The sequence below is a fragment of the Camelus dromedarius genome, chromosome 3 (genome assembly GCF_036321535.1).
Source record: "Camelus dromedarius isolate mCamDro1 chromosome 3, mCamDro1.pat, whole genome shotgun sequence".
Classification (NCBI taxonomy): domain Eukaryota; kingdom Metazoa; phylum Chordata; class Mammalia; order Artiodactyla; family Camelidae; genus Camelus; species Camelus dromedarius.
This window is the reverse complement of record NC_087438.1, coordinates 105,286,416-105,302,274: the sequence shown is the minus strand read 5'-3', so window position 1 is coordinate 105,302,274 and position 15,859 is coordinate 105,286,416. Positions and strand designations below refer to the sequence as shown.

The 15,859-nt window shown below is 49.8% G+C and overlaps 1 protein-coding gene across 1 annotated transcript; it reads right to left on the bottom strand.

Annotated features, from left to right (window-relative positions):
* Positions 1–2,426: 2,426 nt before the first annotated feature.
* On the bottom strand, positions 2,427–13,904 carry PCYOX1L (prenylcysteine oxidase 1 like). Its single transcript, XM_031449324.2, has 6 exons — positions 13,791–13,904; positions 9,726–9,932; positions 8,098–8,272; positions 6,135–6,346; positions 3,892–4,032; positions 2,427–3,406 (listed from the first exon to the last, which is right to left on the bottom strand). Exons 1-6 carry the CDS (start codon positions 13,873–13,875, stop codon positions 2,748–2,750), a joined length of 1,479 nt encoding a protein of 492 aa, XP_031305184.1. The 5' UTR covers positions 13,876–13,904; the 3' UTR covers positions 2,427–2,747.
* Between the last annotated feature and the right edge of the window lie 1,955 nt (positions 13,905–15,859).

The following is a 15,859-nucleotide window of genomic DNA, read 5'->3' as shown; positions in this document are numbered from 1 at the left end:
ATCTGCCCCAGCTCCTGTTGCTCCTTCAAAAGTGGGTCAGGAGCAAGGCATTCCTCTCTCTCCCACTGTTCCTCACCCACTCCCAACTCTATCCTCCACAGCCCCGCTCCCAACAAAGTGCTGAAATTTTTCTTGGGTCACCTGCTCTAGAGGGGGAGTCTAGGGGTGGAGTTTTAAATGTCTATGACACTGCACCCAGGACTGCAGAGGTGGTGTGGTCTCTCTCCCATTTTGTTTGGCAGATTGTAGGGCTCTCTCTGTCTTTGCAAATTCTCTCTCCTCTCCCAGAGAGCTCTGGGCCCTTGGGGGCTTCTTTCCTGGGCTGAGAAGGCTAGGTTGGGACCTGGGGCCTGCTGGTTCCCATGCTCCCTTCTGCTGCCTTCAGGAATCGCTGGCCTTTCCTTGCAGGCAGAGAAGTGGTAGGATCCAGCTCTCAGGTTCAGGCCTGCAGAAGCAGGCAGCGTGGGCATTTTGGCTTGCTTTTGTTCTGAGCTGTTCAGGCCTGCGTACTGGCATAAAGGAAGCTTCTGAAGGACCAGCCAGCTCCATTGCAGCCCAGCTGAGGATCAAGTATATCTGCCCTGGTTTGCTCCTTCTGTGCAACCATCCTTAGGGTTGCAAGGGAGGTATGGTTATTAGGGACAAGTCTGGCATTGGCCTTGGTCCTCTGGCCCAATACCAGTGATCATCAGTTACATCATGACAGCCCGTGGCATCTTCATTTCAAACACAGGCCATGAAAAGAGGCCATCACACATTGATTTCCCTGGACCTGAAAGAAGAGGGAGGGCACAGCCCCACCTGGCATCTGGTTGACATTGTGCCTGTCTCTAATACCTTTCTGCCCCTCTAATCTTGTAGTTTAGGTGAGACCCCTTTTGCCCCCAGGGTGGGGCCTGACTATTCTAAGACAGTCAGTTTACTCTTAGCGCCTGCATCCATTACTGGTCCGGTAGCTGAGTCCTAAGCAAGTCAGCATGTGGCATTCTCTTGGTCATAGGGATTGGTTAAATAGAGGGCTCAGTTGGCCCCGAGCCCAGACTTTGGTTCAGGGGTTGTGGGAGAAGGCCCTCTGGCCCTGGGAGCTGTTGGCAGCCATCTCTGATCATAAGAAGTAATGACACTGGCATTGCAGTGTTTTGTGCCTGCCGTGTGCGTGGACTTTTGTGATAACCAAAAGACCCTTTTATTGCTTAAGCTAGTTTGAGTTTTATTTTCTACTACTGCAAACAAAAGCATTCCTAACGTGTCAGCTTCAAATTTCCTGTAGTGACCAAGTGCTTGCTACTCACACTTTAAAGGCAGCCTCTCTTTCATTACCACTACCATCACCTACGCATAGTAACAACTTCAAAGACAATTTGGGACTCCACCTACTTGAAGGGTATTTTGCCCATGCTGAATTCAATTGATTTTAAGGAGAAGCTCCAGATTTAAGCTGTGTTCTATGGACTTGCCAGGAGACCTTGGGCAAATTCTCTTCTCACTTTGGGCTTTTATCTCTATCTCTACAAAGAGAGGGAAGTCAGTTGGATGATCTCTGGGGCTGTTCCCGTTAGGAATTCACAATATCAATGTCATTTGGCAGTGTTGTATCTGCCTGGGTATCTGGGCCCTCACCCCAGCCAGGTTTAGCAAGTCTGGATGGGACTTGTCATAGAGGTTAACCTCCAAAAAACTCCATCCCCAACTTCTTTTCTCCCTTTCCTCTTATGGGGTGAATGTTTGGGGGTGTGAGGTACAGCTGCCTTCCACCAGCTGGGAACTTGTCTTCTTATAAGACAGATCCATTGTGTTTTTTAAATTTTAAAACTTTTAAATGAAATTTATATGTTTTGATATACATATATGTGAATGAAATGTACATACACATGCCCTATTCTATATACATTTTATTTTACATAACTTTTTTTTAATTGAAGTATAGTCAGTTTACAATGTTGTGTTAATTTCTGGTGTACAGCACAGTGATTCAGTTATACAGGTCCACTGTATTATTCCTCAATTCTTGCATAATGGACAGAATGATCAATTCTTCCAGGTACCAAGGAAAAGCTTTCCTCTTCCTATGGCCTGGTATGTTTCCCTTTTTCCCACTGGTTGCCAGGAAGTTTGAAGCTGTGTTTCCAGCTCCCCTGAGGTAACCATTTCTTCCTTGGAACCAACACTTCCTACCACAGGGTTGTTTAGAGGCTTAAGTAGGTACCTGGCATCTAACAAGCTTACAGTAAACAGGAGCTATTATCCTGTCTTATGTCTTTTGATCTTCCCTCTATTTGCAACCATCTGGTTACATGTTTCACTGTAGGTTTTGTCTCAGGTACATTTTGGGAGCAGGCAGGGGAAAACAATAGATTCCGAGTTCTCTGCCTTATATTCCCTCCCATAGTTATCTCTATCTCCTAGCTAGAAAACCAAGTCAGAAGCAGCTTAAGACGGATTTTTATTTCTTCTTAAAAAAAATAAATAAAATGAATATGCTTGAATGTCCTTGCCTTCTCTCACTCTCCCCCTTCGAAAGAAGCAACCACTGTGAGAATCCTTATGGAGAGGCAGAGACTGGGTCACCAGGATCCACACTGAAGGGAAAAGATGCTCCACACATGAGAGGTCAGAAGGATGCTCCATACACGAGGGGCCAGAGAAGGGCTCGGTGGGTGAGTGCGGCTTGTACAACCGCGGCCGCTGTTGGTTGGGGGCACCCTTTTTCAGTAGGGGCTGGACATTTCTTGCTCTTCCCGGAGCCCTCACAGTTCAGTCTTCACCTTGTGCATCAAATCCTTTTGGTCAATCTTATCTAGGTCCTGGTACCAGCGGTTGTAAGCCAGCAGGGCCACATTCTTGGCAGCGACAGCTGTCACCTCCACGGAGCTGGCCGCCCACTCCAGGGCGTTGAGGTGGAAGAGCTGGTCGTGCAGTGCAAACCGTGGGAGGGTGGTGTGGGAGCCATGGAGGGGGTGGGCCTGCCACTCGGCTGTCTGCACCGAGTAATAGGAGCGGAAGAGGGTCTTCAGCTGGGACCGGAAGAGGGGCTGGGGGGATTGGACGCGCCAAACGGCTGCCTCCTGAGGCTGCTTCCGGCGGAAGCTGGCCGAGACATTGACAGGGCAGATGTTGTCCAGAGCACTGAAGAAGCTGGGGAAATCTGTGGTAAGGATGCTGGCGAAGGGGAAAAGCTTAGGGTCGGGGAAGCCAAAGTAGGAAGAGTTGAGGTAGCCGTGGACCAAGGAGACGACAGTGGGCTGGAAAGAGCCCTGGACAACATCAATGGGTGGGTCGAAGCCTTCGAAGGTGATGGTGCTGCTGTTGTCCAGGTGCAGAGGGGTGGCGATGACCACTATGTCGTAGTAGTCGGAGCCCGTGCCCGCCTCATTCTCATACTCTACGTGGTACAAGGGTTTCCCTTCTGGAAGGAGAGTGAAGAAAACACAACAGTCAGCTGATTTCTTGGCTTCCACCCACTGGTCTCCCATTTGGGGCCCAGCAGTGAGGGGATGAGACACTGCATGCAGCTGGGCTGACCAGATAGTGGGTCCCAGTCTTGCCATGCTGGTGTAGCTGCAGGTCAAGCCCTGGGCTGGAATCAGGAGACCAGGGCTCTTGCTCTAGCTCTGCTGCTGACTAGCTGGGGGAACTTGGGCAAAGCTGTGGGTTGAAGTCCTGGGTGTTCAAATGAAAGGAGCTAGATTAATCCAAGTCTCAGCTTTCTGGCTCTGACATTGGAATCAGGACAACAGTGCCCTCTGGTGTCACTCGGCAGTGCTGGGCTTCCCACTGGTTTTTTTGGAACCACTCCTTGGCAGGTCTCAGACCAGAGTTTAAGGACAGAGGAGGTGGAAGTGTTAACTGTCCAGGAATGGAGTAGCCGCAGCCCCAGCTCTGCCTCCTCACCTGTATGCTGCAGGGAAACAGAGGTCACCGTGGCGTAGATCACGTTGGCCTTGGTGACCTTCAGCAGACCGGAACAAACCAGCTTGTTGCCTCCCTCCACAGACCACAGGCTGCCTTGGGCCCCAGCTAGCGACATGGCTCCTGAGCAAAAGGGGAGGATGGGCAGTTGGTTCTGCAGAGCCCAGCACCATCCTACCTGGGCCTTTCTCCCAGGCCAAGGCTCCTCCCAATCCCGGGCATGGAGAGACAACATACACACAAATAAATACAACAAAATTCATAGTGTTATGAAGTAAAAACATTATGCTCAGTGCAAGAGCTACTACTATAAAAGAACACAGATTGTATGACTTTATTTACACAGACTGCCCAGAATGGGCAAATCCACAGAAACACAGAGTAGATTCATGGGCCTAGGGCTGGAAGGCTGGGGGATGTTGAGAAAGGGATGGGGCTATAGGTATGGGATTCCTTTTGGGGGCAGTGAAAAGGTTCCAAAATTGATTGTGGCGATGGAAGCACAACTCTGTGAATATACTGAAAGCCACTGAATCCTGCACTTTAAATGTGAGAACTGTGTGGTATGTGAATTATATTTTGAAGGATACACACAAGATACTGGAAGAATGAGCAGGGTAGTCTTGCTAAGGGGATGCCAGGCAGGACCTGAAGGGTGGGAAGGAGCTAGCAGTGCCAAGAGCCAGAGGAATAGTATCCTGGGCACATGGGAAGTGCTTGATAATTACAAGCCTTTTTCATTCATTCAACAAAAACGGGCTGAGTGCCTATAATGGTTGGCACTGTTGTGTCTGGGATACATCAGTAAACAAAGGGGACAGAGACTCCCTCTGGGAAGGCAGCATTCTAGTGGGAGGAGATAAAATAAGTCGATTAAATAGTTTGCTAGAAGATGATACCAGCAGGGCAGGGTGACTGGGACTGCTGGGGGCTGGAGGGGTAGTGCAGCTTCAATGAAAAGGCAACATCTTCACCAAGACAGGGGAGAGCAGGAGTTTACCATGATTATGTTTCAGGGAAGGATGTTCCAGGCAGAGGGATGACACCACAAAAGCCCCAAGGTGGGAGTGCACCTGCAAGGCTGGAGACACGGCAGTGAGGCCAGAGTGGCTCGGCTGAGGAAGGTGAGTGGTGAGGCATCAACCATGGAGGGCCTTACAGGCCACTGGAAGGACTTTAGGTTTTACTTGAAGGAAAGTAGGAGCCATTACAGTTTTACACACAGGACTGACATGAGCTGAGGGGGTCGGGTGGGAGACCTGGTAGGAGACTTGGAATAGTCCAGGTGAGGGATGCTGGTGGCTGAGACCAGACAAGAGGCAGTGGTAGGAAGCAGTCAGGTTCTGGATAGATGTGGAAAGTCAAGCAGATGGGATTTCCTGACGTATCTTATAAAGGATATGAGAGAAAGAAATGATTCAAGGTTTTGGCCGGAGCAAGTGAAAGGAGCCAAGCTGGGGAGATGCTGGGAGGGGCAGGCTCAGGGGGAAAGATCAGACGCTTAGGTTTAGACCTGCTGAGTCTGAGATGCCCATTAGCCCTTCCAGTGCAGACATAGGGGTGGCAGCTGACACAGGAGCCTGCAGTTCTGGAGGGAGGTCTAGGCTGGAGGTCGTATTTGGGAATCAGGTAAGAGGAATTGAAAGCCTTGAGACTGGCTGAGCTCACCGAGGGAGGGTGAGTAGTTGAGGGGAGAAGAGGACAAAGAACTGAGGCTGAGCCTTTCATCTTATGAGGTGGGAGAAGAGACGGACTCAGCCAAGCAGGCCAGGGAGTGCTCGTGCAGTTCCTCGACCTTGAATGCCCCTCCCTGCCCCTCCACCGCTCCAGCAAAATCCTACTGCAGCTTTCAAGGCCCAGAACAGTTGCCATGCTTTGGGCAAGACAAGCCCTGATGACTCTCTCAGGCAGATGTGTGCCCTGTGCTGGAGGATGGTGGGTGATGTGTGTGCCCATCTGCCCCAGTGATGAGCTGGGAAGATGAGGTCCTCTATTAGATGAATCCCCAGGGGCCCAGAGACCTCAATGGGGCAGCTCCTGAATCTGATCCAAACAGCACTGGACCTGAGATCTGAGCCTCCCTTTCACCATAGGGTGAATACCATCTCCTGCCAGCTCAGCGGGGCAGCGTTGTTTAGTTGACTGTACTGAGCTGAGTAAACGAGAAATCATTATGGGGAGGGTTGAGAGAGGGCAGACAGGCAGGCCGAGGGCTGGAGGCTCACCAGCAAAGGCGGGCATGGCGGCTGACTGGCCATAGCTGGCCCGCAGGACGGCGGAGACGACGTCATCGATAAAGCGCTGTGTGACGCCCACCTGGAGCAGAGACTCGGCCACGGAGCGCTGGGTCATGTTGATGAAGGCGGACTCCCCCAGCGAGTAGAGCAGTTCCTCCACACCCGAGAAGGCATAACCGTGGGCCTGGTACTTATAGATCCTGGCAGACACATGGAGCCACAGCCCTTGTGCAGAAAGGCCTTTTTGGCTGACCACCCACTACTGGGTCACTGTACCTGGGGCGCAGCAGGGACCAGCCCCTCCTCTCCATGTCAGGGGGTGGGGAGGCTGGTTATGGTACCCTTGGCCTGTTCACTGGCTGTGGTGGGACTGGCCACCCTAAAGGAACAGCACAGAAGGAAGGGCAAATACTCTGGAATCCCATTAGACCTGGCTTCACATTGTGGCTCTGCTGAACGATAATCATGTCCCCTCTCTGAGCCACTCCCTGCCTGAGGTCACAGTCCTCACTCAGCTGGAACTGGCACCCTCACTGACACATTCCCTCTCTGCAGCTTCGGCTCTGCCCTGGTTTCTAGGACCACATTGTACTGATGGCAGCTGCCTTATGCCAAAGCTGTCACCCTTTCTGCTAGCCCAGCCTGTCCTGGCTCAGTCTGACAGGGTTCCCACTCACCCCCTAATGAGCTGATGTCTCATTCCCCCACAACTCCTCCAATCTCAGGGACTGGCATTGCCTGGAACCATCTGCTGACGGACTTTCGGACGGCTGGCCTTTGAAATGTTGCTCCTGTTTGAACTGCTTTGTAAATGTGTTGAGTTAGGTTATTGACAGGACACCCAGATAGAGGTGTCATGAGATCAGTTAGAAACTGCTTAGTTAGTAGGCTTGAAACTTAAGGGGAAACTGGGGCTGATAGGTAGAAGTTGTCTCCCACCAAAGGGAGAACTCGACACTCCAGGTTTGGATAAAATTGACAAGGGAGGAAAATGTAAGAAAGAAGAAAGAGGGGTAAAGACATAACTTTGGGGGACACCGAGAGAATATAAGGAAGAAGTGCCATGAAAAGCACAGTTAGGGGAGTGGATAGAGCAGAGAAGTGCCAGAAACCAGGAAGCAGGCCTGGAGGCTGTGCTTGAGCGTCTGATGCTGAAGCCTCTGCATCAGGGCCAGGAAACAGGAAGAACCTTCAGGAGGGACTCTGGGAGGGGGGTGCTGGATGCCAGCCTGGCGAATGAGTGGACTGTGAGAGGTGGACAGGGTGACAACAGACCACTTGTCCTCGTTATCTGGAGGTGATGGGGAGGGGCTGGGACCCAAGGAGGAGACAGGTGATAAAGGTGTTTGTTCTAGACGGTACTGGGGGACAGAAGAGTTTGTAAATGGTGGCCCAAAGGCTATTTGTGGCCTACAGATATGTTCTGTTTGCTTCATAAGAGGAATTGATTGCCCACACTGAAAAACTGGGAGATTTCACAGATAACTCTGGATTTCCACCTTCTTCTGACACACTGGAAAATCTAGCCACGTGAGGCTGGCATTTCCACGTGGCCACAATTGGCTCGAGCAGAGAGCTGGCTGCCCCTTCACATGGGGCCTTGCTCTCCAGGGCCCCCCAACCCCTATCCTACCCTTCCACCCAACTGCTTCACCTATTTATAACCCAGGTGGGCCTTTGTAGGTAACTGAGTTTGTAACCCGTGCTTTTATTTACCAATTTAGCTGAGGGAAAGAGGATGTGACACTACCAGAGACCAACCACTGCTGCACCAAGTAAGTACCTTCTTGACACTGAGGGCTTGCCCAGAACCCGGGCTGAACTGTGCTGGGTGCTCACACCTGACAAGGACCTTTTCGTTTTCACTGATGTATAGTCAAGTTGGTTCCTTTGGCACCTCTTTTCCTCTCTTCCTCTGGAATGCCCTCCCCATGGCTCTGCCCAGCCCTACCTCATGAACTTCTCCATGACCTCCTCCACCCACATCTGCAGTCTCAGGAAGCTGATGCCATAGTGCCACCAGAGACGGAAGAGGTTCAGCAGGTACCAGTCAGTTTCCTCCAGCACGAAATTCTCCCCGTTGAAGATGGCACTCCTGCCTCCCACCTCGCGCCGGTGCCGCAGCCCTGAGGAGATAAGGAGGTCTCAGGTCCCCTTCAGAGGGCCCCCTGGGGGACCCAGCAATGCCTGAAGCTTAAACTCAGGGACTTCCTGAAGGATGCACAGGGACTGGCTCCATTAGAAGGAATATGAATGCTATGGTTTGTGCCTCTCTGATGCTTATTTAAAAACAGTAAACCATGCACTGGGAAGATGTCTGGCCTGGTTAGTCAACAAAGAATTGAAAATAAGGTACCATGTTACATTTTTTTTCAACAGGGATCCACTTGGTTACATGTGAGGGAAATTTGGATGTCCTCCTGGAATGTCCAGGGGCTAACAGCCACAGGGCTTGCTCTGGGATGGGAGCCCTGGGCACCAAGACCGCATGGAAGGAATCACAGCTCCTTGCAACCATCCACACTCGACGACTTATGGAACACTGGGACTTACATGTCTCTCATCATTCTCTCACAGCCTGAGGAAGGCAGAACAGGTGTTATCACCCCCAGTTAAAGATGTGGAAAGCGAGGTTTATAAGACCTGCTCCAAGTCATGGGTTTCTATTTCTCTCCCTTCTATTCCTGGCCCTGAGGCACAAGGTTCCCCTACCCTGAGGCAACCAGTAAGTACATTCCTTCTGCATCCTTCCAGAGATGTTTTGTGCAAACCCTTGTGGTGTGTCCACATCTATGAGTTATTCCTGCCCCAACCCCGACATTCTATATACACTGCTCTGTTCCTTACTGACCTGTGTCTTGGAGATTGTTGCTCAACCTGGGCATACAGGACTTCCTCACTCTGGCTGCTGAACACTCTGCTGTGTACTTAAACAATATTTTATTTAATCTCAGATTGCAGTGGGCAGGTAGGATATTTTCAACCTTTTGCTTTACAAATAGTACTGTCATGAATAACCTTGTGTGTCTGCCACTCTGCAAATCTGTAAGTGCACCTGCGGGATCACTTCTGTGAAGTAGAATTTCTGTATTCAATAGCATATGTATTTGTGGTTTTAACAGATGCTGCTGGGTTGAGTCTCAGCTCTCTCACTTATTAACTACAGGGCCTTAGAAGATGCGTATATAGTTCCCGAGCCATAGTTTCCCCAGGAGGAGATACAACAACCATGTGCAGGCAGGTAGGGAGGATTAGAGGTAATGCCTACGTACCATCTAGAAGAATGCCAGGTACCTGGCAAGCACACAGTGTATGGAAGCCATTATGATTATGATTATTAAGAAGCCGCAAATTGAAAGGGAAAGAAACTGGCCTGGTGGGGGGTGTCAAATCTGAGTTCTAATCCCAGTTATGCAACTAACTCACTGTGTAACCTCAGGCAAGTTCCTTCCCCTCTCTGGTCTCAGCTGCTCCATCTGTAAAATGAGGAGATTGACTGTCGGAGTAATCTGGGAAGGGTCCGATGGCTGCCTCCAGCCCTAGGTGCTGGATGCTGGAGCCCCGAGATGGCGCACTCACCCAGCTGCTTGACGAATTGCTGCATGTGGAGGCTCAGGGAGTGGAAGGAGGCGGCCCCACTCTCGTAGTGCTGCTTGTTGACCGAGATGGTTGCCAGGCGGCCGCCCACAGTCGCCTTCTCGAACACATCGATCTGCACCCTGGGGCCGAAGTGCTGTTGCAGGAAATGGGCCACGGCAGAACCCCCAATTCCGGCTCCAACCACAGCTGCCAGCAGGCCCAGGAGGCAGGCATGGGGAGAGACAGAGCATGGGTGTGAGACACGGGACACACCTTCTCAGCCTCCTGGGCCTGAGGTTCCAGGGCATTTACATTTCATAGGCTTCTTTCTTCTTTTTTTTTTTTTTTAAATTGAAGTATAGTCAGTTTACAATGTTGTGTTAAATCTTTTTCTTTTTTTTTTTTTAGTGGAGGTACTGGGGATTGAACCCAGGACCTCATGCATGCTAAGCATGCACTCTACCACTGAGCTATATCCTCCCCAACATTTCATAGGCTTCTAACATCTCAAAAAGGAAATCTGCAGACTAGTTCTTAGTAAAGGTATGAATAAAAAGCAAAGGACAACCTGAAAACAGTTACCTACTATATAACCCTTATTTTATAAACAAAAAGACATGTTAGCAGCAAAGGAACAGGAAAGAATCTCAAAATTCAGGATGCTTATTTAAAAAGAATAAATTTAGTTTCATAGCATTACATTACATTGCCCCTATTTTTATTTCACTATGAATTGGTGAAAACCTGGTCACTGATGGGTAACATTAGGTTAGATTAGCATTTGGAATCCACTCTTTAATCCAGGGGTTGGCAAGCTACAGCCTGAGGGCCAAATCTAGGCAGATGCCTGTTTCTGCTAGCAAAGTTTTATCGGAATGCAGCCACATCCTTTCTTTAGCTTGCTGTTTATGGCTGCTTTCATGCCAGGCAGAGTTGAGTATAGTTGCAACAGAGACTGCAAGTACAGCCTAAAATATTTACTCTCTGGCCCTTTCCTGAAGAAGTCGGCCAACCCTTGGTCTAGTCCAACCTACCAGCTGACACTTAACTCATTTCCACATCTGTGTTTGCCAAGCCTGGCATGCACCCTGTGAAGGGCTGCTCCACGGTATAGGGCACTCCCTTCCGGTTTGGACTCGTTACAACGTTTCAGCTTGCTGAGGTCTTTGTGGGTTGTATCATCCACTGTCTTTACTATGCCTCCTGACTTCCTGTTATTTGCAGACTTGGTTCATATACCATCAATATTTCCATCCAAGTCACTGAGAAAAGCGTTTCATTGGACACGGCTTTGGAGTGCTGCTAGGAACTACTGTCCAGACAGATACTAATCATTAAATAGCACTGAGAGGACAGTAAAGCAGCTGTGAAGCTAGTGAACTGGACAGCCACGCTACCCAGTTTTTGCCCACCATATATCTAAGACACAGCTTCCCTCTAGCTGGTCTCCATTTACTTATTCCGTTCCCTGCCTCGCCCTCTCAATACTCCACCTCCCGCCTGTCTTCACTTCTTTTGCTGTGGAGCATGTGACTTTGCTGTGTCAGGCCTGTGTCTTTGCCTGTGCTGCTCCCTTTGTCAGGAATGCTCTGTCACCCTTTGCCTGTCTGACCTTTGTGGTCATTTTAGCTGGCTTGCCTTGACCCACCTAAGATAAATATTCCTCCTGCATATTTCCACAGCACACTCTCCTTGGCCAGGCCTGGTCCACAGCACATTATACACAAATGGTCTGTTTAAGGATTGAAGGCAGGTCATTATGTCCCCAGATCCTGGTAGGCAATAGAACTCATTAAGTATTTGTTGCATCTTGAAAGAACTACTTTCTTCTCATTGTTTACTGAAAAGCTACTTCCGAGAGTGCCTTTAATCTTTTAAGCCAATGTGCTTCCCTCTCCTCCATTTTCAACAAAGCCTCAAATTTCCCAGTTTTTCCAGAGAAACTGCTATCACAAGGCCTGGACGCTGCGCAAGGGCTATAGGGAAGCAGACCTCACTTCATTGAGAACCAGCTCAATGCCTATGAACTGACACCTGCGCTCTGGTCTATGGTAAGATGTGCCCAGATGTGGATGAATCAAACAGGGAAGGCTTCTGTCCCCCCGAGCACAGGCAGGAATGGATGGACAGATTCACGCACAATTAGCTGTGACAATAAGTGACCAAGTGCAACAACAGGGTTCTAGGGAATCCTGGGGAGGGAGCAATGAATTCTGCCCGAGGGTGTGGACCCCAGGCTTCACAGGGGAAGCAACTTTGATCAGGACCCTGGAGGACAGTGGGCTTGGCCAATGAGCAGAAACACATTCTCTGCAGAGAACAGCACAAGCAGGGTATGTCTGGAACTACAGGGGAGTTTAAAGGGTCCAGTGCCACACCAGGGTGTTCAGATTTGATTATGCAGCAGTCTGAGGGTTAAGACATCTTAACAGGAAGCTCCTCATTCCTATTGTGGGTAGAGTCCAAACCACCAAGGACAGACAGAGGCTCTTGTCAGAGGGCTGAGGAAAATCGGGAAAGCTCCAAGGCAGCTTGGCATTGTCAAGTATTCTGCCTTGATGACCCTTGGGGCAAGGAGGGCAGGGCTGGCTGGAATGAGGCAGGCAGCAAGCTCTGCACTGCCAAGAATGGTAAAGCTGTGAGGAGGCCCTGCCCCTTTTGCAGTTATCAGTGGGAAGTGTCCTCTGCCACCCTTTCTCAAGAGATGGGGAAGGCCCTGCACCCTCAGACATTGCCTGCCTAATTCTTCTCCATCCTTCAAAGCCTAGCTCCAAATCCACCTTCTCCAACAGGCCTTCTTCGGCCAGTCTAGCTCTCTGGATTCTCTTTCCTCTGAAAACCCTAAATGTTCAGTCCCAAGCTGACTTTTGCATGCTTCAGCCTGTCTTAACCCTTTATGACCTGAGCTGTGGTTTGGTAATCCAAGAAGCCTTAGCACTGCACTAGCCCCATTAAGTCTGTGGTGCTTCCATGGGTCATCTCTCCCTGCCAACTGGGGTGCACAGAGGGCAGCCTAGTGGAGTAGGGACTCCTATTCCCCCACCCAGAAACCCAGCATCTCTACCTATGGGAATTTCATGTACAAGGGACTTGAAAGTCTTTGAGTCATGTCGAGTAAAAATGACAGATGTTAAGGAGAAAAAACTGTAAGCAAATACGCAATGTTAGTTAATGATATACACGATGAAGTATTCAGCAAAACGTCCTGATGTCTGCAGTTTATTCTGAAATGCATTAAAATGTAAGATGGACTAATGAATGTGTGATAGGTATGTGATAAAACAAACAGTGGCAGTTTCTTAACAGCAGAATCTATGTGATGGTATAAAGATGATCACTATATAATTCAACTTTGCTGTATATTTGCAAATTTTCAAAATAAAATGTTGAAATAAAAAACAAATAAAATGACTGCTGTTAAAAATTCCCCACTTTGTCGTTCAGCATATCTGTCCCCAGAGGGCTTGCCATGGGTTTCCCCCGCCTAGGACTGTATCCTACCCTCCATGAGGTTTTGGCTTAGATGTTACTTCTAGGAAGCCCTCCCAAAGCCGGCAAAGACTGGGGCGAAGAGCCTCTCCTCTGTATTCAACAGTGTTTTCTCAGCCTTAGCACTAACTTCCTCGTATTGTGCACTCTCTCCTCCTCCAGACAGGAACTATGGAGCACTGTGCCTGCTACACAGACAACCTTCAATAAACCTGCGTGAATGACACCATCCAGACAGGCCAGGGTCTCTGTCCTGAAGGCATCTGGCAAAGGGCCAGGTCCATGGCAGATGCTCAGTGTCCCTGGACGTTCTGGTAAGATCAGTGGCCAGTCCTGCCCCAAACCTCTTTTCCGCCACAAGTAGCCCTGGACGTCTTCCCCATCAGCACCCTGCCTACTGCGGTCCCTTCCTCGCCCAGTCGCAGAGCCTCAGCTCGTATCCACCCAACTCCTCTCCTGAGGACCCCTCCCTCGCCCAGCTGCCTTCCCCTCCCCCCACCCAGCTGCTCCGAGCTGACAACACCTTTTCCTCGAAGCCCGCCACAGCTCAGCACCCCACCCCGGTCCTTCCCGCACCGATTTTGCTGGGCCGGGCATCGCCTGTAGCGGCGGCGGCGAGGAGCGCGGCCAGCGCGGCGAGGAGCCGGGCAGCGCGGGCCATGGCGGGCGGCGATCGGGGCAGCACGCCTGGCTTCGGGCGCTCGCGGGTTGGCGCTGCGCTCCCCGCCCCGCCCCAGCGCCCCACTGGCTGTTCCGCCTTCCAGCCCCGTTGGTCACAGCCTCTCATTGGACGAGCAGCCGTCCCTCTCCAGCACGAGGCCATTAGCCGCATTTCTCAGGGGGCAGGCTCTGTCATTGGCAGCTTCTCCGTCCCGCCTCCTGGATGCGGGTTCCTCATTGGATAGCTCCTTCTGCTCCAGCGCAGGTGTGTGTGCTTTGGGTGCTCAGCATCAGGACCAGGGACCAGCTCCTGGGAGATTGATGGCAGAGAAAGAACTGAAGCCTTGACGACCTCCGTTCAAATCCAACCTCTGAGAGTTCCTAGGTCTGTAACATGCTTTCTCTGTGTCTCATTCAATTTCCCTGTTCTACCTTTCTAAGTGGTGTGATAATCACGTGACATAAGGGATGTGAAGTCGCTTGGCTGGATCTGCAAGTGCTGGAAATTGCTGACCAATTGTGCAGCCAGGATGGCTAGACGCTACCCTGTGCATATGCTGAAACAAGGCCAGATGCTTTTCAGATTGCTGTTACTCGTGTATTTGCAGTCTCGACGTACAGTTTCTATCTCTACCTTCTACTTAAAAACAAAAGGGAAGGGTTTCATCTGCTTTTCTCTCAGAGGGGAGAAAAGGTAGAAAGGAAAGGATAAGCTCCCATTTTCACCCTCTGAAAAAACAAGAGCCGCTCACTATGACTAGTTTACCCCACAATGACAGATTTCCTCTAGCAGAAAATAAAATTGAGGATGAGTTTCAGGATACTGTAAGAAAAATTCATGTTTATCCAGTCAGATTATGGCTAAGAGAAGAAAGTGAAGGGACTCAGAGGAGTGAAAGGGCATACAGCTGAGATTCCAACCAGCAATGTAAGTCTTAACAGGGCCAAACTGGGTTCCCTTAAATTATTTTTAAAACAAGCATTCATTGATCACTTTGTTCCACTTTCTCTTATGTGCTAACATGATTTTTGCAAGTTTTTTTTTAAAATAGGGTAAAATCACGTTACCTTTGAAACTTCTTGATGCTATTTTGCTTTTAATTTTAGAATCCTTGGTAACTAGATTCTAGAGCTTCATTTTCTTCTATTAAAAAATTCTTCAAATCATACAGCACATTGACAATGTGTGTGAAATTTATAGGACAAATTCAAAAGAGCTGTAAGGAAAAGGAAGGAAGCATAATTCTGGTGGCTGCTGAGGTGCAGAACTGGGAGTGAGCTTGGGTGAGTCTGTCAGTTATTTATTGCTGCATAACAAACCACCCCAAAACTTAGTGATGAAAGGTAACAGTCATCTATTTTGCTGACAAATCTGCACCCTGGGCAGGGCTCAGTGAGACCATCTCATCTCCATTCCATGTGGTGTCAGGTGGAGCTGTTCCACTGGAAGCTCGAGGGTCAATTTCAAAATGGCTGAGATGGCTAGCAGGATGGTGCTGGTCGTCAGCTGGAAGCTCAGCCATGACCTTCAGTTCCACTCCACAGGCTTGAGCTTGCTCTTTGGCTTGATGCCTGGGTACCAAGAATGAGTATCCAGAGACAGGAAGGTTTGGGTCCAGAAACCGGCAGTTACTTCCACTATATTCTATTGGTCCAGATTTGGAGATTTGACCCCATGTTTTAAAACCTCCAGTGAACTTGAGAACACGGACGAAGTTTGAGTGGATAGGAATAAGAATATACTTACTGACTAGCACTGAGAGTATGAGAAGTAATGGAGCCAGGGCATGCAGACAAGATTGGACGGATGATGAAAATGCAAGGCCAAACTACAGGAAAGGCTGGCTCCAAAGAGGGCCACTGAGCCAGGAGGCTGGTTATGTGGAAGCTGGCAGAGAAGCAGAGGTAAAGACAAGGCCAGGTAAAGGTTGGGAAAGGACATGTGGAAGTGGAAGGTCAGAACAAGGCCACATGCCAGTAATCTG